Raw genomic sequence first — 27,463 nt, forward strand, 5'->3', positions numbered from 1 at the left:
CAAAATAGATGCGACCAGATGATGCTGCTGTTAATATGGCTTTGCACTATATCCTACAGCATCTTGAATCGCCAAAGACCTATGCAAGGGTCCTCTTTGTTGACTTTAGTTCAGCATTCAATACTATCAGACCGGACATTCTTCTAAGCAAACTAAATCAGCTAGCAGTACCTGAGCATATTTGTAAGTGGATCACAAGCTTCCTAACAGATAGGAAACAGCAGGTGAAGCTAGGAAAAATTACATCAGACACCTGTAAAATGAGCACAGGGGCCCCCAAGGCTGTGTACTTTCACCACTTCTCTTCTCTCTGTATACCAATGACTGCATCTCAAATGATCCATCTGTTAAAATACTGAAATTTGCAGATGATACAACAGTGATTGGTCTCATTCAAGACAACGATGAAACCGCATACAGGCGGAGGTTGAACAACTAGCCTCATTAGTGGTGCCACTGGAACAATCTAGAACTGAACACACTTAAAACCGTAGAAATGGTGGTAGATTTCAGGAGAAACCCTCCCATCCTACCTCCTCTCACAATACTAGACAACACAGTATCAACAGTAGAGACCTTTAAATTTCTAGGCTCCATCATATCTCATGACCTAAAATGGACACCTAATATCAAAATGTCATTAAAAAAGCACAACAAAGAATGTTCTTTCTAAGCCAACTCAGGAAGCTCAAACTGCCCAAGGAGCTGCTGATACAGTTCTACAGAGAGGAATCATTGAGTCAGACATCTGCACCTCTATAACTGTGTAGTTTAGTTCTCCAACCCAACAAGATCATTACAGACTTCAGAGAATAATCAGAACTGCAGAAAAAACAATTGCTGCTAACCTGCCTTCCATTGAGGACCTGTATACTGCACGGGTCAAAAGGGCTGTGAAAATATTTACTGTCCCCTCGCACCCTGGACATAAACTGTTTCAACTCTTACCCTCTAAACGTCGCTACAGAGCACTGCACACCAAGACAACTAGACATAAGAACAGTTTTTTCCCGAATGCCATCACTCTGTTAAACAAATAATTCCCTCGATAATGTCAAACTATTTATTATATATTTATTATATAATTACTGCACTACTTTTTTCATCATTCCTATTACCCATCTCCTCCCAATTATGACTGTATGACTATAGCCTGTGCTGACATTTCATTTTATTTTATGATTTTACATTTTATGTTTTTATTACTATTGATTGTTTCCTGATTGCTTACTAGACCTATATGACAATCATTAAGTGCTGTACCTTATGATTCTTGACAAATGTATTTCTTTTATGTACACTGAGAGCATATGCACCGGAGACAAATTCCTTGTGTGTCCAATCACACTTGGCCAATAAAGATTCTATTCTATTCTATTCTATTCTAAGCAGAGCGGAAGCCCCTTCCTTTGTTGCTGTCCAGAAACTAATATTTAGAGGTGCCTCTGAACAAGGAAATTCCATTCAGTGGTCACGACCAATAGCCATTGAACAAATCTATGTGTACTATGTGCCATCAAGTCACTTCCAACTTATGGCAACCTTAATGACCTACAAAATGTCCTATCATTAGCTGTATTAATTGACCTCCAAAATGTTCTATCATTGTTTGCTCAGGTCTTCCAAATGGAAGGCTGTGGCTTCTACCTCATGTTGGAGCTTCCTCTTATCCTGCTGCCTTCAACTTTCCCCAGCATTATTGTCTTTCCCAGTGATTCTTGCCTTCTCATATGTTGTCATCTAAGGTAGTGACCATTGCTGTTAATTGTGGAAGTGAAGGTTATGCTGGGGGGGGGGGGGTTGAGTCATCTACATAGGACCTGTGTAGGACCATAGCCACGAGGAGATTTAGATCTCCAGTCTTTCCAGATCCATGGTTAAGATTGCTATAATGTTTTATGTTAAAAGTAAAGAAAGATTCATAGAATACTGTCATCTCTCATACATACTCTACTTTGTTTCTGTTCAGAACACAACACACAGCAGTGGAGTCTTGAAATACAGTCGGATTTTGATTTAGCCAGCTCCAAACCAGTTGACGGTCTCATGACTGTGAGCATTCCTGAGCTGCAGACGCTGCAGGCCCAAACCATACAGCTTTGTCCTGGAGAAAGCAGCATTGCGCTGCTGATAAACATAAGTAAGGTAAGATCCCTGGTCAGTCCTGCTAAAGCAAAACATTTCCTGCAAAAATTACAGACAGTTTTACTACCGTGCAAGTCCATCTTGTAACTAGGGCCCCTTCCGCACACGCAAAATAATGCGTTTTCAAACCACTTTCACAACTGTTTGCAAGTGGATTTTGCCATTCCTCACAGCTTCAAAGAGCACTGAAAGCAGTTTGAAAGTGCATTATTCTGCATGTGCGGAATGAGCCTATGGATGCTTTTGCAAACAGCTTTAACCAATGTTAACTTCTGTTGTTTTCAGTGAAAGAGCAGAAAGAATCAGCATTTTTCCAATTTGTAATAGATTCCCTGTTTGGTTGCCTGGGCGTGATGCTTCACGCCGTAGGTGAATAAGCATATTTCATGTCCTGTTAGTACTTTTCCTTTTTTCTGTGCTGTTTGTATCATGTGCTCAGTGATACCTTCTTGGAGAATAGAAGATGTGAAAGTTCCTGCTTTAAATGTCGTGCATCCCCTTGATACACGATGTACATTCATTTTGCTGTGTTTTCTGTGTTGTATCACCAAGATGAAGCCTAAAAGTTTCATTTCCTTATTCCAAAAAACCCCTCTTAACCAGCCAGGAGAGTAAATTTATTGGGCCACTGTTACTTTAAAAAGCTTGATATATAGTTATGTTAATTCAACTTTAAATTATTGTGCGAGACCTGGAATTCAGACAGCCTGTTCTAAAGGTCTGGCATCACACTCCCCGAGGAAGACCTGAATACAAATACCTTATCAAGCTCTGAGGACTCAGCCAACAATTTTTGGAAGTGTGGAAACACCCACATTTAATGAGAAATGTGTTTTTTCAATATCACCCCACATCCTTTGAACTCATCCTGGTATATAATACAAAGGTATGTGCTAATAATGTTACTTCCTCACTCTTTGTTTTGTTTTGTTTCTGTTAACGGACAAACTTTGTCCCATTTCTGATGTTGTTCTAACGGCGCGACAGAAGTTGCGTCTGTAGAAATATACACCTCCTTGAGGCTAATCGTTCTGTGTAAACTTGTAAAGTCAACGTTTTGCTGTCAACATGAGCAAGCTTGTATAAATAGTCTGCCAGGTGTTGAAGGTGTGCTGAGAACTGGTGAGAGCTGAACATCGGCCCCTTCCGCACATGCAGAATAATGCACTTTCAATCCACTTTCAGTGCATTTGCAGCTGGATTTTACTGTGCAAAATAGCAAAATCCACTTGCAAACAATTGTGAAAGTGGATTGAAAGTGCATTATTCTGCATGTGCGGAAGGGGCCACAGAGATGGGAAACATTAGGAAGGGTGTGAACACTGATGGGGGAATTTCTTTCTCTCCTGGACCCATGTCTGGCTCACCTCTGCTTTGCTATAGTGAGTCTTTTTCAAGGACTATGTCCTCTCTGACTTCAGAGGACCCCTCATTGACATGGTGCCTTTCTGAATGTGCCCCTGGGAATGAGAAATTTTGAAATATATCAGGCAGGACCCAAACCTTTGTGGAGTTTTGATTCATTTATAGGACACTACTAGCATAAGGAGGGAATGTCCAAAATGTGCCATACATCCACAGGGGGATTCTTCCAGTATATAAGCAATGCATTCTCTGATTCTTTGATGGGAATTGATTAGCCTACTTATACTGTGTATGTATTAGGATATTAACAAGCTGGAACGGGCCCAGAGGAGGACAACCAAAAAGGTAAAAGGTATGCAATCCATGCCCTACGAGGAGAGACTTAAAAAGCTGGGTATGTTTAGTTTGGTGAAGAGAAGGTTAAGAGGTGATATGATAGCCATGTTTAGATATTTGAAGGGATGTCATGTTGGTGAGGGAGTAATGGGTTCAGAGACTAGGAGTAATGGGTTCAAGGTGAAGGAAAAGAGATTCCACCTAAACATCAGGAAAAACTTCTTGAAAGCAAGGGCTCTTCAACAGTGGAATGCACTAACCTTCTCCGCCTTTGGAGGTTTTTAAACAGAAGCTGGATGTCCATCTGTCAGGAGTACTTTGATTATGTGTTCCTGCATTGCAGGGGGTTGGACTTGATGGCCCTTGGGGTGTCTTCTGACTCTATGATTCTACTGAATGAATTGGAGGCACTCTATATATGCCAAAACACTTATGGTAGAGTTAACAAGGCAGCTGAATCTCAAGTAGCTGGCGGCACTCAAACTGCCCCATGGATGGCTGAGATGAGACCTTTACTCTCATATTTGGAGTTTTTTCTTTAATTTTCCTTTAATTTTTAATTGCACACTTTTTAGCTTTCAAGGTTGCCGCGCTTGGTTTGCTCTGGTTTTCTGGCCCCGTCCACGCATGTGATGGCATTATATTTCTCCCCTCCCAACCACAACTGTAACACAGTCAGTGCTTTCAGTCCAAAATGTTAAGCCTGATGGTCATTTCACAGGACGGGAATAACTGGCTTGTAACGGGAACATTTTGTGGTAGAAAGACAAGAAACATTACTGAAGGGTGCAGGATTAAGAGCAGGCAACTTCTTACTTGCTGTGTGAGTTTGATAATCAGGCACTGGCAGAGGCAATTATTAGGTGGGACAAGGCAGAGTATATAACTGGAGCATACACCTCAAGAAGCGCCAGTCTGCGCCCCACAGCCTCTGGGAGTGACTGCATGAGGAGTTCAGGGGGCAGGCATTTAGTGGAACACTTCAAACCTGAACCCAGAATTGAAGTGTGCTTGGTTTGACTGGCTCCAGCTTTGTACCACTGGCTCCGCCCCCAAGCTCCATGGAACTTGCAGGGTGGAGTCAGAAGTAAAAAGCTGGAACTGGTCAGACCCAGTGCTCAGTTTGATGCTGGGTCCAGCCTGGCTAGGTCTCGAAGCCTGCAATTTAAAGCTTGATCCAGCGTCAACCAGGCGTTCCCTGCCCCCGAACTCCACATGGACCCCTTTCCGCCCATGCAAAATAACGCACTTCCAATCCACTTTCACAATTGTTTGCAAGTGGATTTTGCGCACAGTAAAATCCAGTTGCAAAAGTGGATTGAAGGTTCATTATTCTGCATGTGTGGAAGGGGCCATGGAGTTTGTGGGTTGGGCGAGGCATAGTGCTTGCTCTGGGCAGTGGGAACTGAAAGAATGAGTAGTAATTGTATGTTTGTGGTTAGTACCATTCAGTGAATAAGAGCTTTGAAGGGGATCATATGGCATAGATGAAGCCATCAAGACTGGCACCCCGATCTCCCTTCAGAAGAGCAGCCTCAGAACAGACTCATCTGCAGGCTCAAATGGGCGGGCGATTCCCATAAAATCCCTTTCTGCCCAGTTTCTCCCTCCGCGGGCTGCTGTCCCTGATTGTTTCCTTGGTTCTATATTCTTATTTCAGTATAAGAAATAAACGCCTTGTTGATTTCGTGAATAGCGAAATCTGGGCTCACGATTTCTGTGGTGTGAGCATTCAGCAACAAGGAGCCGGCTCCTGTTGGAGCCTAACTCATCTCTAGGTAGCATTCAAGACTGAGAAGGCTTGAGCTGAAGGCAGCCTTTTCAAAATGTGTAAATCCACCCCCCCCCCCAGATTTGAGCATACTCCATGTTTTTTTAGCTGAGAAGGGGCATGCAGAGATATGACATCATTAGCAGCCAATGAGCGAGCTTGGTCTGTGCCTGTGCTCTTCAAGCCGGTCTGTGTTTTACACAGCACGGTGGAAGGTACACATTAATGCCGTTTTGTTCTCCGTACCTCTGATTCTTGGCCATTTGCACGCTGCTGCTTGAAGCAGTTCCAGATAATTGGGCTTCAGTGGCTAAGCTTTATAATTGTGCCTTGGCAACAGGCATATCAAATCACGTTGCCAGGCTCCTTCCTTGCTGCCTGAGCATTTCATAAGCATTTTAGCACGTTTGTTATATTCAGCACTGGCCCTATCACGTTCTGTGATCTGTGCCTTCTTGTTATTGTTTGCCTCTTTACTGCGCCTAGTAAAACTGTACATCAGCATTTATTTAATTGCGGCTGCTGCTGTCTGTAGTAAGCTGATTTGTTATTTGTACGGAGTAGCTAAAAGATGCTTGAATCATGAAAGCAGGAGATCTGTTTTCACTTCTCGCGTTGATAAAACGAGGGGATTTTGACACTCCTGTAAAGACTCGGAGACAGTCTGGACTGTGGGTGTAGAGGGAGCATATGCTAGAGGGAACATCTCCCGTGCAAGACAGTTGACACTGTTGGCTGGATTGCAAGAACACATTGTTTAAGCCCAGCACAATCGGTATTTAAGAACGCTGCAAATGTTGCATTGTTAAAATGCTATAGAATGATCGTGATTGTAATATTATGGAAGGAAGGGGAGGACAAACCAAATTGGATCTCCTTCGTGTAAGAAAACCTGCTCGGTAGACATGCCCTTAGATCCTTGAGCTGCAATTCTGTGCACGTGTGCCTGGAAATAATCCTCACACATTAAATAAATGGGGATTTATTTCTGAACCAATATGGCACACCTCTCCAATAGATGGGGTTGCCAACTCCCAGTCAGAGATTCCTGGACATTTGAGGGGCGGATCCTGGGGAGGGCAAGGTTTGGGGTAGGGAGAGATTTCAGCAGAGTATAATGCTGTAGAGACCACCCTCTAAAGCAGCCATTTCTCCAGGGCAATTTTTTCTGCTATCTGGAGCTCTGTTGTAATTCCAGGAGATCTCCGGGACGGCCGGCTACCATACCAGTAGAGGAGAAGGGAAGAACCGTAGCATATCGCTTTGAACTCCTTGGAGGAAAGGCAGGATAAAACCATGTTAGATAAAATAGGATACTGTCAAATCCCCCGATCTGACAATAAAATGCTTGTGAGGTTCAAAGGATTTTATTGAAGGCAAGTAAGGGACAGAGAAAGACAGTTCTGGTGAAAGTGCTCCAGAACAGTTGGTAATATGGATAGAACAATCCCTACTCCCGCATGGGAACGACAGAGTTAATAGTGTCCAGCCTGGAGGCTCTTCCCAGCCACAAATCTCAAGGACAGAACTTGGACATAATTAGGCACCTGCATAAGCGAGAGCGCTCCCAGAGCATTCCCCCCTCCCAAACATGACACCTTGACAGATACATAGGATCTTATAATTTAGCTTTCCTCTCTCTATCATAGGGGTGGCCAACCTATGGTGCTCCAGATGTTCATGAACTACAATTCCCATCAGCCCCTGCCAGCATAGGTTGGCCACCCCTTCTCTATCATATCAAGGTGCAGTGGCAGGGGAGTGGGATCCTTAGTCCTTTTAAACAGTGGCTTTTTCTGAAGAACCCACTTGTTTCTGAAGAACCCACCTGTTTCAATCATGTCTTCATGTCTCCTTAGTACTCTGCATAAATACCAGGACTATTTCTTCTATTCTAGTTGTGAACCTGATTATCATCCTGTTTTACATAATTCCATCAGTGAGCAGTGACATATTCCACGTCACATAATTCTGACACCATCAATGAAATATGTTTTAATTTTCTGTGCGGATGGAATGTTTTCATGACTCTGGTAGTTGTTATTGTTTTAATGTATTTATTGATGTGAACCACCCTGAGCCCCTTGGGGGAGGGTGGTATATACATTGAACAAATAAAAAAATAAAACATCAAAAAGATAGGTCCCTGCCCTGAGGAGCTTACAATTTTAAAATCTTGTTTCTCTGTCCTTTTCCACCCAAAGTGAAAGGAGCTAATGGTTTCAGTCAGCTAATCAATAGGAGTTGAAAGCTAGAAGGACTTGTTGAGAACATAATGAAGCTGTCTTGCTAAAAGATGCATACAAACAGGAGGCAGTGCCTTCCTCCTGTGGGGTGTCTCCTGCTATTTCAGGGTGATTGACAGACAAACTTGTCAACAACTGAGTCACTCCTTCCATGTTTCTCCCCTGCTCCTTTCCCTTCTTTAGAGTGTTAGGCACTAATGGAGATCACACAGAGCTCTGCAGAGTAAGTAAACTCAGCCTTGAAATGCTCTATGGGACTTACCTCTGAGAAAACACATTTAAGATTGATCTGTGCAAGTCTTTCTGTTTTATTTTATTTGCAATGCAGGGGTTTTTTTAAACGTGAAAAATTTATGACGTCACATGTGCTAGCCTGTCAGTGCTGGACACATCAGGTTTTTCTTGCAAGCACACAGAACCAGCTTTTCTTGCTCGTGACCCCTAGAGAAAAGCCATGCATTGGCACCAGAATATATCATTTACATGCAGACTCAGATGCTGAAAAATCTTCTTAGCTCATATAAATGCATCACCAGGTGGACTGGCACCAGGTGATAATTTGCAAAGGCAAACAAAGATAGCAAATAACTATTTCTCAAGAAATTGTTCAATGACCTATTGTATACAATAGGGAACAATGGCAAGTAAGTCATGGGCCACACATTCATTTCATTACTTCATTAGATATATTTTAATTAGGTATTTAATTCTAATTAAATTAGATTTTTAAATTATAAGCTGTAACTTATATTTAAGCATCAGTTATTTTTCCTTATGAAAATGATTTTGAAGAAATTTTATAATAACCTAGAAACATTTTCTTCAGTTTGTTCAATTGGTACTACCACTAACGCCGCCGCCGCCACCACCACCACCACCACTACTACTAGTAGTAGTAATAGTAGTAATAGCAGCAGCAGCAGCAGCAGCAATTTAAATTATTGATTACTTCCTAATAACCCATAGGTCTGAGAACTGCTTAAGATGGCTCTTTGTTTGACAATTTTAATCTTGACTTTTGTCTTTAAATGAGATTATCTTTTCCACCCCCACCCCCCCTTCTTTCTTATATAAGAGCATGGCACTCGAGACCTGGTGGCCAAGAGGACACGGAAACCAGACCGGATACAACATGACAACAGTATTCATTATAGAGGGAGCATACAAGATTGAGCAGGTTTCTAAGGTATGCCAGATCTCCTGCTGAAAATAACCTCAGCAGGCCAATCACTTTTCACTTCCTCAGGAAGCCTGTTCAGACTTCAAATGCTACACTTGTTCGGTGGCTTCAGTTCCATGGGCCAACTGGGTGCAAGGTTGCAGCCAGAGGCTAGGGTGGCCCATTGATTCCCTGGTGCTGAGAACCCCCTCTAATTGAGTTACACACTTCAGTGCTGATAATGAAGAGCCAGCTTGGCATAGTGGGTTAGAGTATTGGATCCAGTTTTGAATTCGCAGTCTGCTGTAGAAACTCACTGGGTTACCTTGAGACAGTCTCTCTCTCTTACTTCACAGGATTCATCTTGTGAGGATAAATGCAGGAGAGGAGACCAATGCTCAGCTGCTTTGGGTCTCCACAGAGGAGGCTGGATAAATACATAAATAAATAAGTAATCCCAGAGAGGTGGCCATGCTGTTCTGCTGCAGCGAAAGTAAACAGGTGTCTCGGGGCACCTTCAAGGCTAACTAAATTTAATTCCATGCAAACTTTTGCAAACTAGAAGGAAGTGGGTTCTAGTCTGTAAAAACTGATGCTGGAATTAAATATATTAAGCCTTGAAGTGGATTGTTCCAGTGGAGATACGTTCTGTCTACATAGCAGTATGTAAAGGAAGAGCTGGGCTTTCCCCCAGCGTTTGTCTGTGTCTCCCTAGAGCAACTATCTCACACCCTACAGGATTCCAGACAAAATATTATGACCCCATTTAGGTGTTCTTGCTGTGTGCTTGGCAGCTCCTCATTTCCTAGTCGCCGCTGATACAGAGGCTGTTCACGTGAGGAGGCCAGTTTACAAACATGACAAGCCCCACACGGAGCCACTTGTCACATGGAAAGTAGTTTTCCAAAGAACTGCAGCGTTTTTCTTGGCTCTGAGAACTTAGAAGATGAGCAGAGTTCCTCTGCCAGCAGTCAGCTTTCACCTCTACCTGGCACCTGCCCAACCAGTCAGACTGGGAGACAAATTATAGCTGCTTTGAAATTCAAAAGAGGGAAAGGTGTTTCATTAAAAGCTTGCAGCTCTGTTTTCTGAGTTCTCCAACACTGCCTTGTCCCCAACAACTGCAAGGTGTAGAAACCTCAGCACTTGATATCTCTTAACTTGGACGTGAAAGTTCAAAGTAACCGTGTGGTCCCCGGCAGGGGAGAGGCCTCCTGGTCATATGGCTGGGCCTGGCCTTGGGTACCTGCAAGCAGCACCCTAGCACGGGTGGGGGGGGGCGGGCACCGGGCGCTGGCTGGGTTGCTACACCATGGAGAGGCTGGGCACGAGGACCCAGACAGAGTCCAGTGGCTCCCCCCAACCCAAAGGCTTGTTCCCGGGGAGATGGGATCCCCATGTCCCTATGAGCGATACACCCTCAATAGGCAGATATTCAAAGAAAGATTGTCATAGTGTAAAGACAAGCACCCCAAATTGTGACTGAAAATGCACAGCTGAGGTGTTAATTTCCAGCCATAATTGAGTACATTATATGCTGCCTGTAGTCCACTGCTTCTACAAACTTGCTTCTGTATGTATTTTAAATATTTATACTACACTGTATGTATTTATATTGCACTGAGCCAAAGTGACTTACAACATAGTTCTCTTCTTCTGTTCATCCTCACAACAACCTCGTGACGTTTGATAGCCTGAGACAGAACGACTGGCCCAGTGTCACCCAGTGAATTTCCAAGGCAGAATATGGATCTGGGCTATCCCAGATTCTAGTCTGACACACTAAAACTATACCAAGCTGTGAGATTCAAAAAGCACTTTTCTTCCCTGAAGGACATTTTTTGATTCAATGCCCAGAGGGCCTGGTTCTCATGAAAAAAGGAGAGAAATATATAGCACCTTCAAAGGGCTGTAGGAAACCTGGGGAGTTGATAGGTTGAGCTAAGCTGGGCCTTCATAACTTGTGACCTGCCAGAGCCGAATGCAGCCCTACCAGTTCAATAGTATTGATTTCTAGATGCTTTGCAACAGGTCTGTTTTGACTATTTGAGTTAGATGACAGCAGCAGAAGAATTATTAAACATTCAGCTTGGTGAGTCACAGACGGTGCAGACCAGAGACAAACCCTGACTGCTGTGTATCTTCCTGGTTTCTAGTTGTAAAGGAAAGCTGGGGGTGGTATGAGAGTAATTCTTAGTCCAATTTCCTGATTGAGGCTTTGCCAGTTTGGGCTGTGGGTGTAACCATTGAGAAATTGTCACATGACAGTTTGTTTTCACAGCAGCCTGGAGGAGCAAGTTAAAAATGACATACTGCAAGTGGGCTCGAGTGACAGGAGTCAGTGCAGAAAGAGTTGAATTCAGCCCACTTGGTCTGAATATGTGAAGTCCGTCTTCATTGGAGATTTGCTTTTCACGGTTCACACAGGGCTAATAATTTGCACTTGTATGGAGTTTTGGGTGTGCAAAGCACTTCACCTACATTAGAACCATCATCCTTACAACAACCCTGTAGATTTGGCCAGTCTTGTCATCCCCATTTTCAGGGAAGGAATTGAGAAAAGAGAGAATAGCTTGTCTCAATCGGCAAGTTTGTTGTGGTGATGAGACCTGGTCTGCTGATTTCTTGAGTCATACCTTGATTTCTAAACCACTGTGCTTCACTACCTCAGTTCAAGTTCAGGTTCCCCCCAAAAAGAGGCCTAATTTTGCGGTATGCTCGAGGAGTGATTGTGCTGTATCTTTGTCCAGAACAGCCACACCTGCAGCATTTATGAACAGAGTGGTGGTTGACAGGAACCTGTCCTCAGGCAATTTCCCACTAGCGATTAATCCTGGGATAGTCACCCGAAATATCCAGGTTTCCTCGCGATCTCCCCACTGCCGAACTGCCGAACACAGATTAGTCCAGTTTTTGGAACTCCTCCCCCCCTTATCACGGGGTTTTCCTGGACCTGGTTGTATATGCACCTTTTTGAAAAAAACACTCTAATGGGAGCTAATAGGAGATGGGGGCTACACATTTGAGGGCCCATAACTTTGGCCCCCATGAACCAAACTTTACCAAACCTGGGTGCTATCACCAGGAGGGTCTCCTAAAGATACTCTGAAATTTTGGTGCTGCTAGCTTAATAATTGCACCCCTGATAGCAGGTACCCCCCCACCCCCCCAAGGGGCAGGCCTAGACGTCTTCACTAGAAACATGCTGCAGTGAGGATGTTGGAACCTGGATGAAAAGGTGCTGATTCTTTTGAAACTTGGTTGTATCTAGATTAAATTTTCAGTGGGAATTCGGCCTTTATAAAGTGGTCTCGTTCTGTAGTTCCCATTGAGTGCAACCATGTTTACCTCTGCTTTCCCCAATATTTCCTTGCTGTTTGGTTTCTTCCTCCAGTTCCTGGAGAAACTACCTTAGAAGGAACTTCAATCCCTAATGCAAAGTCTGTCTTGAATGTGCTTCCTTTAGGATCAGCTTTTACTTGAAAGTTCTCAGAGGAAGAGTGTTAATATTTTCCTGCTTAGTTTGAAAAGACCGGTGTCCCCTTTTAAACTCAGCCTTGAATTTCTTCAGCCTCATTCTCTGAGTTTAGTCTGATTACAACCAGCCTTAGGGTGGCAGTTTCATTAAATTTTTTCTTGCAGTAATCGCTAGCAGTCTGCGTAGGCGTTTGCAGCACTTAATACATGTGTTGTCTCTTGGAGTGATGTACGTGGAACACAAACACTAGAATGTTCCAGCATTTCCAGTTTCTTCTCAAGCTAAAATCAATTTGATCCATACGCAAGAGTTACAATAACATGTGTTGAGATATGTTCCCTGTTGTCTTATTACATAGAAGAATTATGTGTTCTTGTCCTATTGGAGCGAATTAGCAAAGTAAATATTAAGGCAGAGATACGAGTGAGTTGTTTTGTAGAACTTTACTAGATAACAAAGCTAAGTTGCACTAAGTATAGGAACAGCAAACTACGCAAGTGCTCAGTCTGGGTATTTGTGCAGTCTATCTGGGCCTGTCTCTCTGCTTTTGCTGGAAGGAGAAAGTAGAGAGGTCTTTCCAGAAACACGTGTGATTCCAGTCATGTGACTTCAGCAGTTAACTCTTGCTTGACTGAATGAAGCAGGCACTTGTAAAACCCTATCAATTCTTCTGTGTATGTAACCTCAGCTTGTGGGTTCTGTGGGGCAGTACTTGGAAGGAGTTGCAAAGAACCAAATTTAAACAAAACAGTTTACTTCTCTTTACAAATAACATTAAACATCCACATTTAACGTTACAATTCAAGGTCCTGTTCAGGTTGCATTTTCAAGTCCTTCTAGTTACAGTCTACTGATGCTGCCAAGTCCAATTCTTCTTTGCAAGTTGGCTGGCTCCTGAAGACTCCAAGGGCTTGATGGACAGGTTGCAACATGATGAAGGTCTCCAGGAGAACTCTCACCCATTTACAACCGCAAAAAGAAACCCTGAAACAATAAACTCCAACATTTACAACATAGCAAAAATAAACTACCTTCCCAGTAGTTCCCAACAATATTGCAGTTTACCTTAACAAGGTGTCAAGGGCTTATACAACCAAGGTCCGAGTCTGGTAGCCTTGTCTTCTCCAAAGAGCTCTGCAGCCTTTCTGCTGCTCTGAGTCTCCACCCCCTTACTGGTTCAACCCATTCTGGGCATGGGGGTTACATGTTCACACAAAAGCAAAAAATCCATGAGATGTTGTGAATGCCCTGATTTGTTCCTGAAGTGTAAAGGTTGCTTGCTAGTATTATGCAGCTGCTGTAAATGTGTCTGTATTGTAACCTTTTCACAGGTTTATTTTCGAACGGTGGAACTTGTGGAAGACCCCATTCCTGGTTCACCTGGCTTAAGTTTTTATTTCAGAATCAATGGCTTTCCCATTTTTATGAAAGGATCCAACTGGATCCCAGCTGATTCTTTTCAAGACAGAGTGACATCTAAAATGTGAGTTTGGTTAAGTGGTCTTTAAACATGCACAGATGTACTTAGCCTTTGCTCTTTGATACTGATTCAGACATCTCCAGAACCAATCCAGTGTTATGGGTGGTGTTCTCTTGCAGGACAATTTGCATGGGGGCTGCATGCTCAAATAAGAATTTTAAAAAATCATCTTTACACATTGATAGGCTACACTTGCTTGACACATTAGCTTTCTGTGGACTTTTGACAGATTCCTCATGTGCTTTTTAGAGCAGGCTGTTGAAAGATTGGCATCAGATGCTTCTTGGTGATTTGTCGTTGGCACTTACGACTCACCAAAATTAAGTGGTAAACTTCTTTTCCCCCCAGACCATTCAGTCTTAGGTTTGGGCGTTTTATGTTTGAATAGCATCCCAGGCCTAAAAAGCTCCCTTTACACAGAACAGTAGCATGACAAACTATAGGATCCAGCCTAGATTTCTCCTTAGCATCCTTTTTTGTTTCCCTTTCGTAAAGAATGGACCATTTTATGATTGAACAAGTTTCTACCTACTGAGTGGGTGGACTTGAACTTGGGGTGTTTTTGTTTATTGTGGATGTATTTTGATAGCTGTAACTGCTTCTCCTTTGGATCTGGGTAGAAAAAGCAGCTGGAACAGTGGTCCCTGCAGTATTAACATATGGCTCTATTAACAAAATGCCAGTGAGGGTCAACTCCTGTCAGTTCCGTGTGGCTCATATGTACAAAACTGTGTTTGCAGCTAAGCTGGTGTTGTTGTTAGAGAGTTCGACTGGACCCAGAAGACCTGGGTTTGGTGTGGCGTAAGGCTCACTGGGTTGACCCAGGACCAGCCTCTGTCAGGCTAGCCCTGTTGCATGCATAAAACAGGGTGGAAGAGAGGGTATTCCCATCATTTTGAGATCCTTGGAAGAAGAATGGGATAAAAATACAACAGACCGAAACATAAGAAGGCAATGCATGTGCATCTGCTTGGGAGGATAAAAATGGAGAAGGGGAGACTGTTGTGACCTCACTGTATAGCAGACTTCCCTCTGTGATCCACCTCTGAAGTTGCCAGCCAGAGATGCAGGCGAAACGTTAGGAACAAGATCCACCAGACCACGGCCACACAGCCCGGAAAACCCACCACAACCTGTTGTGACCTACTTTCCGTGCCCATTAGGGGGAAAAGTGGGGCGCAAGTGAAGTAAAACACTTTTCTTCAAGAGTGTGATGATGTCATTTCCAATCACAGCCTTCCTTCCTGAATATTGGTTGTGCTTTCATTCCACAGGTTAAAGCTGCTGCTCTGGTCTGCAGGTGATGCCAACATGAACATGCTTCGGGTTTGGGGAGGAGGTGTATATGAGCCAGACGAGTTCTATGATATCTGCGACGAACTGGGAATCATGGTAATCAAAACTAGCAGCACATCAGAAACCTCAGACTGAAAACTTAGGTTAATGAGAAACAGAAAATATATTTTAAACAAAACACACACACACACACCCCCCATTAACTATAAGCTGTAAATTTGGAAGGCAGTGTTTAAAAAGATTGGTCTGTTAAGCTGCAGGTAGCCAATGTAGGCCACAGGTGGCAGGGCGAACAGTTCAAGGGTTTGTTGGATCTAAAGAAGATCTATAAAACAGACACTTTCTGATGGTAGTTTTGGGATTCAGTTAAGGGAGCTGTGACTTTTGAAGATTTGTACCCTGAAAATCTTGTTGGTCTCTAAGGTGCACTTCCACTATTGCAAGTGTCAAGGTAGCAGTATGAGTTTTTGCCATCAGATGTGTTGATGTGTTATTCTGTCTACCACCTGAGTACGTTTTAATCTCACCATTTCTCCCTGGAGCTTGGAGCAATGTCTACATTCTCCATTCTCAAAAGAGAGTGACTGACCCTAGTTCACCCTGCTAGTTCCACAAAAGTGTGGCGATTTGACCTTCTGTCACCCAGATCCCATTGCAGATACCTTAACAACAAAAGTACTTGTTGTTCAACCAAATCCACTTTTTGTGAACGTGATGAGGCATCTTGATCTTGTGTGACAATTTGTGTAGCTCCCCACCACAGGCAATGCAAAAGATCCCTGTTGCTGGAGATGGATATTCCGGGAAATATGTGGCACACACTGCTCTGTATATGCAATGACTTTACTTAAAGCTGCTCTTAGAATTTTAGAATATTAGAGTAAATAATCTTAAAAGTGATTAAACCTTGCTATTAGAGCAAATATGATCACTTAGATGATGATTTTTTTTGAAAAAAACTTCTCTTTTGTCTGAGGAGCTCCAAGGAGTGTACATATTTATTTTATTTGACTTCTATCCTGCTCTATCCCTGCAGGGCTCAGGGCGGGTCACAACACAAAATTGCAGTCATTAAAACATTATAAAATCTAAAATACCAATACAAACATTAAAACAGTGCTACTATAACGCCAAAATTGTTAAATATATGTTAAAAACAGATGGCAATAAGTAATCCCCTCCACCACCTCCTCACTCCCGCCCCCCTCCATGCCCCACCCCCGGAGTTTGAGAGAAGATGATACTTCTAGCTCAGGGGTAGGGAACCTGCGGCTCTCCAGATGTTCAGGAACTACAATTCCCATCAGCCTCTGTCAGCATGGCCAATTGGCCATGCTGGTAGGGGCTGATGGGAATTGTAGTTCCTGAACATCTGGAGAGCCGCAGGTTCCCTACCCCTGTAGATGGAGAAGGCCTGGTGGAACAGCCATGTCTTATAGGCCCTATGGAATTGTGATAACTCTCGCAGGGCTCTGACATCACTTGGTAGCTTGTATTCCCCTCATGAAGAAGAAGAAGACGAAGACGACGATGACGAAGAAGAAAGGGGGATTTATATCCCCCCTTTCTCATGCAAAGGGGCTTACAAACTCCTTTCCCTTCCTCGCTCACAACAAACACCCTGTGAGGTGGGTGGGGCTGAGAGAGCTCCAAAGAACTGTTACTAGGCCAAGTAACAAGGTCACCCAGCTGGCATGTATTGGAATGCACCAGCTAATCTATTTCCCTTGATAAGCCTCCACAGCTCAAGCAGCAGAGTGGTTCTCCAGATGAGAGTGCACCTGCTCTTAACCACGCTGGCTCTCTTTGATTCTCACAACAACTCTGTGAAGTAGGCCAGGCTGAGTGACTGGCCTGAGGCCACCCGGTGAACTTCCTGGAAGAGTAGGAGACTGAATCCAGCCGAGTGCTCTGTCCCCCTGTGCTCTGCTGGCCCTGTATGCTGAGCTGTAGCTGCCCTGAGTCATTTCCAGTGAGCAGGCTTTCGACTGTTAGGCGAGCCAGGTGGGTGAAACGCTTTGGCTGGTACAAATAATTGCTGAAGTCTGGTAATTCTTGAAAATAATCCACTTGGCTCGAGGCCAAGCATGACTGATTTCAAGCCCCAGAAGTGGGGTGCAGAAGGTTGGCAGTTGCCACAAGCTGAAGCTTGGGAGGAGACACCTACAGAAATCCATGCAGTGGGAGGGGAGGCCGTAAGCCTCAAGAGATGAACAAAGCATGGGATTAAGTGTGCGGGCAGGTAAATTTCAGGTCTTTTTTTCACCCCTACTTTGGAGGCTGTCCAAATCCAAAGGGTTCTTCATATTCTTCCCCCTAGAAACAGCACAAAACCAAAATGTCGCTGCCGCTCAAGGAGGTCGTTGTGAAACAAGGGAGGGCAAGGGGATTGGGAAACCTAGTGCAGCTTTAGAAAGTCTTAAGGTGGCCAAAATTCAGCAGGGAGAATGTTTTCCTCCTTTGCAGCCCCGTCCTGGAAAGAACTGAACTGTATGGATAGTTGCCTGCCATGTTGCAGTTAAAGGGCCCTGTCTCCCTGCCATCCAAATGAATAGTCCATGTCTTAAGTGTTCCATATGTGACCAATCCTGTTTCCATGTATATGGCAGTGCAGCCTGATTTAACATCCTTCTGTGTGCGTTGACCGATAGGATTAAAGGGTGTAAGTCTGCTTAGAATTGCACTGTGGAAATCTTTTGGATCTGAAGCATGAGAAGGTAGACCTTTCTCCACCAACCACTGTCATACAAACGTTGCCCCAGATCTGCATTTTCCTCTTATCCTTCTCTGCTTTTGAGGGCTGAAAACTCTGCATCTTTCAAACCTGCTAGGCAGGCCAGCACTTGCAGCCTTTTGAACCCAGCTGGGGCTGAGAGATTGTTGCTTCAGAATAACAGTCATGATTTCAGTGGGACTCCCAGTTGCTAAATCAGGCCCAATGTTGAGGTAATATGGGGGCTTTAGAACATCTTGACCGGGGGTGGGGGGGGGGGTGGAGGGGAAGGAATCAGTGCATTAGAAGAAAGCATTTATGGTGCCAACTGGCAGGGATTCGTGTGGTGAAACTTTTTCCCTTTTTCTTTTCACTTCCTAGATTTGGCAGGATTTTATGTTTGCGTGTGCGCTTTACCCAACTGACCAGAGCTACTTGGATTCAGTGAGGGCTGAGATTACTCATCAGGTAAGGGATTCAGTCCAGCAAGATCACAAACCTGAATGTACACAGCCTCCGTCTTGACTTATCGCATAGCGTCTCTGTTGGGTGTCATGTACTTGTGTGCTTTGGTGAGCACTCTTGGACGAAGCATAGCGAGGAAATACTGAACGCCAATTTACAGGGGTTTGGAGGAGATACGCACATTCCTTTATCCATTGGAAGGCTCCATCTGCTTGGTGACTCCTCTTGCCCCAGGTCAGCATGGCTTGTCAGATGGGTAATCCCTCCCAGGATGTTCTGGGAGGTGTCTGGAAACTCTCCCTCTGACGGATCCATCTGACAAGCAGTGCGGTGGTAGAAGTTGTGGTGTGCGACGAGGGTCAACCATGTGGGAGCAAGGTTTGCCACAGGGATGAAGTAGTACACTTGGAACACCTTCCCATAACAACCCTGGGTATTATTGCCTTCTTCATGCTACCAGATAAGATCCTCCTCACAAGCCTTGCCCTCTGGACCTGCCATCTACAGAAATCAAGTGGGTGGTGATTGGAGACAGGCGGTTGGATCCAGTCAGCTTTTCTGCTGGTGAAAAAAGGGGGAAAGGGTTCCTTTGACTACCCAAACGGTCCCTGTACGGACAAAAGCCACATGGTCCAGGGGTTGTAGTAAGAAAAGGAACTGGAAAGATGGAGTCTAAAAGCTGGCCCTGGGATTTTTAAATGGTGGAAGCTTTCTTGTGGAATGTCCTCTCCTTGTGGCTTGCCTGGTGCCCACCCTGCTCTCTTTCAGGCACCGAGCTGTGTTGCTTTTTACCCAGGCTTCTAGCTAAGAGGTTGGAGCTTTTGGAACTGTGTTTACAGCCTTCTTTGACCCTGAGGAATTTTTACAGGGAGAGTTTTGGTGGTGGGCAGCCAGGGGAAACATTGCCCATATTCTCTACTCCTGCAAAAGCCTGTGTGGCTACTGGGGCGGCGGTTTTGAGCGGTGAGTTGTGGGTGGGGGGATCCTCAGTGCAGCCTTCGAGGGCTCTTTCTCAGTGAGGAAGCGCCATGCAGGCTGTGCTGGGGTGGCAATTCCGGGCAGCAAGTTCTGGCCTGGAGAATCCTCAGGAGTACAGGAAGAGGTGGCAGGCAGGGTATACCTCCTACACCTCCTTGCTCTAAGGGAGGAGGAGGGGGGAAGCTGACTACACATGCTCCCCACTTGACCCACCAGAATGGCACCTGGGGCTCCTCTGCCCCCCCTTCCCCCCCATGACGCCTATGGTTTCTAGTGTGTGTTAAGTTACGAGGAATACAATCCAATAGAAGTACCATTATTGCAGGGATGCCGGGATGCCACATGTTTGAAAAGCATAACAGAGTATGGAAGATGGCCAGGCTGAGAGCTAGCGTGGCACAGTGGCTAAGAGCAGTGGGCTCTTATCTGATGAACTGGGTTTGTTTCCCCACTCCTCCACATGACCTTGGACTAGACACAGTTCTTCCAAACTCTCCCAGCCCCACCTGCCTCACAAGGTGTCTGTTGTGGGGAGGAAGGGAAAGGAGTTTGTAAGCTGCTTCGAGACTCTTTACAGGAGAGAAAGGGGGTATAAAGGGGGGGTATAAATCCAAACACATCATCATCATCATCTTGCTTCTGCTGTTTCATTGACTCTAGATCAGTGGTTCTCAACCTTCCTAATGCCGTGACCCTTTAATACAGTTCCTCATGTTGTGGTGACCCCCAACCATAAAATTATTTGTGTCTCGGTTCCTAAGACCATTGGAAATATGTGTTTTTGATGGTCTTAGGCGACCTGTGAAAGGGTCATTGGACCCCCAAAGGGGTCACGACCCACAGGTTGAGAACCGCTGCTCTAGAAGCAACACTGGGACAAATCCCATCCAGGAAAGATGGACCTAGATTAAGAACAAGATAGATGAGTATGCTGGGGAAAAGTCTGGGATTTTAATGCTTCCTCCCAGGTGCTGCTTCCTCAGCATTGCAGCGTGTAGTATTGATCAGGCATCCTCGTTCTTGACGTTTGTTTTCCGAAGTTATTCCTGTAGGTGAAGGCGGAGTGTGGTGCTTATTTCTGGGAAATGAATTGTGAAATTCTTGAATTCTGTCAAGTGTGGCTTATCAAAGGCACGTTTAAGCTTCCTGTTTTCTCAAGGACCTGAGCTAGTGGGAACTGTCTTTTCAGTGGCTGCAGTGAGAGCTCCCTCTTCTGTTTTTTCCTCCTGCAGGTATGAAGGTAGAAAACACCGAATTACTAGTCTTAGAGCCATTCCTGTGTTATGGGTGGGGGTTTTTTTTTACACTTTTTGTGTATTCATCTGAAAATATGCAAGCGTCAGTCATGTGAGCCTTACAAGTATGCTTCTTAACGACTGACTGGGGGCCTTCGGAGGGGTGTCTGTATTTGGGAGACTTTGGGTGTGTGATGTGTGAGATGGTTTCTGCTCTCTCTGAGATTGACCTGGAGAAGTGAGACGGAGTTTTTTGCTGGCAGATGGCATGACAAGGGGAAAGAGAGAGCTAACAACAGTTCTGATTGTTTGGGGAGAAGAAAACATTGCCTCTCAGTCCCTCCCTTGTGCAATAGATTTTGTAGGCTGTTATTTTGTTGATGGCTGAACATTTCTGTGCCCTTGATGGGTTTTCCAGCCACGGCACCCAAGCCAGTGCCATTTATTTCCTTTAGTTAGAGGTAGTGTCAGCATTCAAAGGATGTGCGTGTCCAGGAAAGATTCATCCTGCATGTTGAAAAAAGGAGCTGAGAAGTATCTTCACGGGGCAAATTTCTTACTGGGGTGTTGTGTGGTTTCTGGGCTGTATGGCTGTGTTCTACCGTTTCCCTGAATATAAGACATCCCCAGAAAATAAGACGTAGTAAAGGTTTTGCTGAAGCGCGAAATATAAGGCATCCACCAAAAGTAAGACGTAGCAAAGTTTTTGTTTGGAAGCATGCCCGACAAACAGAACACAGAAAAATAAGACATCCCCTGAAAATAAGACATAGCGCATCTTTGGGAGCAAAAATTAATATAAGACACTGTCTTATTTTTGGGGAAACACGATAGTAGCATTTTCTCCTGACATTTCACCTGCATCTGTGGCTGGCATCTTCAGAGGATCAACCACAGATAGAGGCAAAACATCAGGAGAAAATGCTACTGGAACACGGCCATACAGCCCGGAAACCACACAACACCCCAGTGATTCCAGCCGTGAAAGCCTTTGACAATACAAAGCTCTTACTCTTTGGAAAGTGTGAACTACTTGAAAAATCATTAAAAGTTATGTTTTTCAGACACATTGCTAAAAATCATCTTCCAAGTTATATCAGGGGATGGTTACCCATTAAGGTTCTTTCTGCACCTGCATTATTATTTTTCAACAGGTGAGCATTTTGAAACTTCGCTGTTTGCTCCCCCTCCCCAGGTAAAGAGGCTAAGATCTCATCCTTCTATCATTTTATGGAGTGGGAACAATGAGAATGAAGCTGCAATCGCAAGCAACTGGTTTTCCATTCCTCAAGCAAAAATGAGCATTTATTCCAAAGATTATGTGACACTTTATATAAAGAATATCCGAGAAGTTGTTCTTTCTGTAAGTATTGCATTTAAGAGTATTGGGGACAGGGCCGGTTTTCCAGCCACGTGACCCAAGCCACTGCTTGGAGCAGCACACGAGAAGGGCACTGGAGGGCCTGGGCTTGCTCCTGGCCATCTTTACTGTGGAAAGCAGAAGCCATTGCTTCTAGGATCTGGCACCAACAGCAGCGCTAAGGGAGGCATACCTTTCTTGAGTCAACCAGACGGCTTGGAGGACTTCCGTCTGTGGAGCATTACTTTCTCACATCTCTTCTCTGTCTGCAGCCAAAGATTCCCCCCTCCCTGAATGCTGCTCCTGGGTGACAGAGATCTTGAACAAGCTCTGACCAAGATGCGGGGATGTTGTCAGTAGACTTTGGTGGTGGAAAGTGCTGTTAAGTCGCAACTGACATATGGCCATCTATAGGGTTTTTAAGGCAAGGGATGGTTTGCCATTGCCTGCCTCTGCTTAGCAACCCTTGGCTTCCATGGTGGTCTCCCATCCCAACAACTAACCAACCCTGCCTAGCTTCTGAGATCTGATGAGATCAGGCTAGCCTGGGCCATCCATGTTCTGCTAAATTGCTATTTTCCTCTTCAATTTGAAAGAAGTGGATTGCTTGCATGTGTTATTGGTGTATCCATATCCTTGCACACACACTGATGTACTGGGCCTGATCTGGAAACACCTTGTCTTTCTGAACCTTCTTTGATGCCCTCAGAGCAGTTCCTGGCTGTCGTTCTGTCTTCTGCATTTGACCCACCCTTATTCGCTCTGGAGACAGTGAGATTGGAGATCCGCCCCGCTAAGTGCTGTTGAGAGGAGAGGTGCTTCTGCAAACAGTTGAGGAACATGGGGAACATATGCCAGGAAGCAGGTGTGTGTTCAGCAAGTTTCCTGACTTCTTGGAGAAGTATGCCTGCACTTCCCATCTCGGATACTGAACTCCGTGACTGAACTCTGAGGCACATGCCACAAACGCTTTTGCCATGATAAATGTAAATTGGCTTAAATGAGAAGACGCAAATGTAAGGAACAGAGAAGAGGCTTCCAGTCTCCTTCCAACAACTCCAGAACTGTCATCCCTACAAGCGCTGCAGAAGGTTGTCAGGCAGTATAACTCCAAGCACATGACGGCTGAAGAATTAGTACAGTTGTACAATTAGTAGCTTATTAATATTATTTATGGTAAAGGTTTGGGGGAAGGGGGGATGGAACCCAGATTTCCAGTAGTGGGGGCATTCTGGTATAATTTGGGAAACTTTGAACTAAACTATACAAGAGGAACATTGTTGACAAAACTTCACATTCTCCAGGACAGACCATCAGGTCTGAGAATGATGCCGTCTTTCTACACATTTTTTCCCAAAGCATCTTGAGAAACTCCTTAATACTATTGTTAAAAGCTGCTGATCAGTCTCAAGCAGACACCCAGCATAAAATGTTCTTCTAAAGCCTTATTCACCATGTGATGGATAATAGTCTATCATACGGCCGCATTTAATGCAGAACCAGGCAGGCCGCTTCACTAGTTCTTTTTAAGGACAGGTAAAGATGTTAGATTTGCATACTCAGGAGAGACTGAAGAGTTCCAATGGAACCATGAGATAACAAAGGGATCTGGAGCTAGACCGCAGTTGAAGATGCGTTTGGTGACTATCATGCTCCTCCACTGATAGGAGGATTGCAGGATCCTTTGCCATTTTGTTCCTAGGTATAAAATTCTTTCCTCTCCTGTGTCCAGTAGCCAATGAACAGCAATCTGCTTGGTGAGAATAACTGAAGGAGCAGTGAATATCCTGGCCAGGAGTGGAGCTGGGGGCATTGTAGTTTCCCAGTACCAAAACAGCTTGAATTGAGTGGTGGACAAATACACTATCCCTGCAGTGGTTGCAACCTGGAGAGAACAAATCTGGCCTCTCGGTTGGGCCTGCTGCAAGAATATTGCTTTCCCCCAGCACTTGGCATAACAGGTGGTAAACAATTGTGCATTTGTTGTGCGAAAACGTCACTGCCTGGAAAGGCTTTGATGGTCCACCTACAGAATCAGTTTTACTACACTGATACATGCTTCTTTAAATGAAAACAAATTTGGCTGTGCATAATTCTCCCCTCTTGTACCCATCTCACAGTGTGTAGGTAATATGTTTTTCCCCCTCTAAGCATATCTCTTAGTCCTTTTATGGTTGATCAGTAATAAGCCTAACTAAACAGATTGCTTGCCTTCAGATGCTGAAACGCAGAGAATTGCTACCTCGTTGAACTTGTGGTTCCAGGAAACAGACGTTTAGGCATACATTAGCAAAGCAAAAATGATGGGCTGCACAGAGAAAAGAGGCAGTGACTCAGCTGCTTGGTGTTTGGAGCTTTGGTTCCTCAGTTTTAGTTGTTCTAGTCAGATTTTTATAGACTGACTTTACCATGCTTTTTATGGGACTGCCTCTCATTAAATCCAGGAGGATAAGAGCCGGCCTTATATTCCCTCCAGCCCTACCAACGGATGGAAGACGGTTGAGGAAGGCTGGCTCTCACAAAACCCTTATGATACCCATTATGGAGATACTCATTACTACAATTACCTCAGTGACTGCTGGAACTGGACCACATTCCCCAGAACTCGATTTGCCTCAGAGTACGGTTTTCAGTCCTGGCCTTCCTTCAGCACCCTGGCAAAGGTAAGGAAGGGCTGACTCCCACTTCTCTCCTTCACTTACAAATTCTCCGCTTTATCACCTGCTCAGGCACACATTAAAAAAAACAAACCCTAATGCCATGGTGGCGAACCTTTGGCACTCCAGATGTTATGGACTACAATTCCCATCAGCCCCTGCCAGCATGGCCAATTGGCCATGCTGGCAGGGGTTTATCTAATTAAGGCCTCCCTACTATATGTCTGCAGTAACCTCTGGCTTATTTCTTATTTTGGCTTTTAGCTTGCTGTCTTTTAGGCTGTCCTTCCTCACAAGCTAAGAACCAAACTGCTTAGGGAAACTACCAACCTGTGGAGTGCATGCCCAGAGATTTACAAGTCTGTTTAAGAAGAGAAGAAGAGATGAGTTTTGGATTTATACCCCCCTCCCTTTCTCTCCTGTAAGGAGACTCAAAGAGGCTTACAATCTTCTTTCCCTCTCCCCCCCTCCCCCACAACAAACACCCTGTGAGGTGGGTGGGGCTGAGAGAGCTCCAAAAAGCTGTGACTAGCCAAGGCCACCCAGCTGGCGTGTGTTGGAGTGCACAGACTAATCTAGTTCCCCAGATAAGCCTCCACAGCTCAAGAAGCACATTCCAAATATGGATTATACTTCTGAGATATAACATCTTGAGTAGAGATGTTATATCTAAACAATGGAAACTGGAAGCCCAATTTTATGATAATTGGTTTGATTGCTCTGTAATCGCCAGAGTCAAGAAATGGTAATCCCTAACTTCCACTCAGACGTGTTCTCATCGAGAAATTGTGCTGCGATCATCCCTTGTTTAGGAAACAAATTATTCATTCTCTTCCTGGAGAGAGAAATACCCAGATCAACCAATGCTTTAATTCCAATACTGTGTACATACGTGTAAATATGCATGTGCACGCAGACAAAGGGTGTTCAGCCAAAACATTCCTTTGCCAGGAGTGGATACCTCAGAAATATGGTGGAAGTTCTAAGAGGGTGGGGTTTTGAGAAAGAATGTGATATCTGAAATTGCTTGAAAAAGAAAACCGGTGTTTTCTTTGATCCCAGTCACGACACCCTTGCAATCTTACAATTGTTTGTCTTGATATTTTTTTAAAAATAAATGTCTTTATTAAACTTTGTTGAGTGCAAACTTTAAAAGTCAGAGAAGACACCCCCCTTCAGTCTTCTCTATGTTTATTTATTATTTATTTTTATTTTATTTATTGTATTTATAGACCGTCCTCCCCGGAAGGGCTCAGGGTGGTGGCCAACAGATAAAATTTAAGTGGCATTTTCCTGTTCAGCATTTGACCTCATATTTCCAAATCAGTTGCCAGCCATTAGGAATCAAGTAGAGAAATAATTGCAACTAAAACACATTAACAAACATCTCTGTGCACACAATGTTTGTTTCCTCCTCACTGTCGGAATTCCTACAGGTTTTGCCTGCTTCCCAAATGGGGTTGAAGGCTAAGGCCCCTTCGGCACATGCAGAATAATGCACTTTCAATCCACTTTCAATGCACTTTGCAGCTGGATTTCACTGTGCGGAATAGCAAAATCCACTTTCAAACAATTGTGAAAGTGGATTGAAAGTGCATTATTCTGCATGTGCCAAAGGGGCCTACAGGCTGCAGGAGATGAAATGAGGAAGGGGGTAAGGAATGGTGCTTGCAGAAAGGAAACTGATTTGACACCATTGTTGATGGGTGTAAACTCTGCTTACCTTGTTTGCTGTCATCTTCCTTTCTGCATACATTTGGCTTCCCAACAGGTGTCGTCTGAGGAGGACTGGTCTTACACGAGCAACTTCTCCCTTCACCGACAGCACCATGCCAAGGGTAATGAAGAAATGCTTCAACAGGCCAGGCTCCATTTTAAGCTGCCTAGAGGAACACACCTGCATGACAACTTCAGACACACAATCTACCTCACTCAGGCAAGTATTTAGCAGAATTCTAGAGGAGCAGGGTGTGTAGACCACATCTGAATGACCCACATTCTCAAGATCTTTTGCAGTTCCCGACTTACTTAAAAACTTTTTTTTGGTGAAGAGAAGGTTAAGATGTGACATGATAGCTATGCAGAGGCGTAGCTGGGCCAGAGTGTGCCCGGTGCGCACTCTGGATTTTTCACACACACCCCGCGGCGCCCCCCCCCCCCCATGGCACCCACTCCCACTTTAGAAAACCGAACAGGCTAGAGAACAGGCCTTCCTGTTCTAATGGGAACTATATTTCCCAGGGTCTCCTGGGAAATGTAGTTCCTACCAGAACAGGAAGGCCTGTTCTGCAGCCTGCTCGGTTTCCTAAAGTAAGTGTGGAGGGGGGAGCGCCACAGGGTGGCCGCTGTGAGAGGGAATCACACCGCCCCCGTGGTGCCCCCCCACACTTACTTTAGAAAACTGAGCAGGCTGCAGAACAGGCCTTCCTGTTCTGGTGGGAACTACATTTCCCAGGAGGGGCGGGGGAAATGGGGCGGGGCCGGGGGATTTTGCATCCCCCATGTGACCCAAATCCGTGCACCTGGTGTGTCGCGCACCCCCGTCTCCTGGGAGCTTCACCACTGTAGCCATGTTTAGATGTTTGAAGGGATGGCGTGTTGGTGAGGGAGCAAGCTTGTTTTCTGCGGCTCCAGAGACTAAGACCAGGAGTAATGGGTTCAAGGTGAAGGAAGAGAGATTCCACAGTTCTCTCCTAAACATCAGGAAAAACTTCCTGACAGTAAGGGCTGTTTGAAAGTGGAATTCACTACCTCGAAGTGTGGGTGGAGTTTTTTGGAG

At 44.7% G+C, this 27,463-nt stretch overlaps 1 protein-coding gene across 2 annotated transcripts in view; it reads left to right on the forward strand.

Moving 5' to 3' along the window:
- Positions 1-27,463, forward strand: part of MANBA (mannosidase beta) — a 70,109-nt gene that overhangs the window by 35,914 nt on the left and 6,732 nt on the right. The window contains exons 6-13 of one of the 2 annotated variants that reach the window (XM_048509218.1): positions 1,970-2,145; positions 8,939-9,049; positions 13,832-13,983; positions 15,255-15,372; positions 18,371-18,457; positions 21,863-22,030; positions 24,472-24,690; positions 26,456-26,620. In XM_048509218.1, the coding sequence (XP_048365175.1) occupies positions 1,970-2,145; positions 8,939-9,049; positions 13,832-13,983; positions 15,255-15,372; positions 18,371-18,457; positions 21,863-22,030; positions 24,472-24,690; positions 26,456-26,620 (1,196 nt within the window). The remainder of the gene's footprint in view (positions 1-1,969; positions 2,146-8,938; positions 9,050-13,831; positions 13,984-15,254; positions 15,373-18,370; positions 18,458-21,862; positions 22,031-24,471; positions 24,691-26,455; positions 26,621-27,463) is intronic. The other variant, XM_048509219.1, reaches the window with a different exon arrangement.

The sequence above is a fragment of the Sphaerodactylus townsendi genome, linkage group LG10, assembly GCF_021028975.2.
Source record: "Sphaerodactylus townsendi isolate TG3544 linkage group LG10, MPM_Stown_v2.3, whole genome shotgun sequence".
NCBI lineage: Eukaryota > Metazoa > Chordata > Lepidosauria > Squamata > Sphaerodactylidae > Sphaerodactylus > Sphaerodactylus townsendi.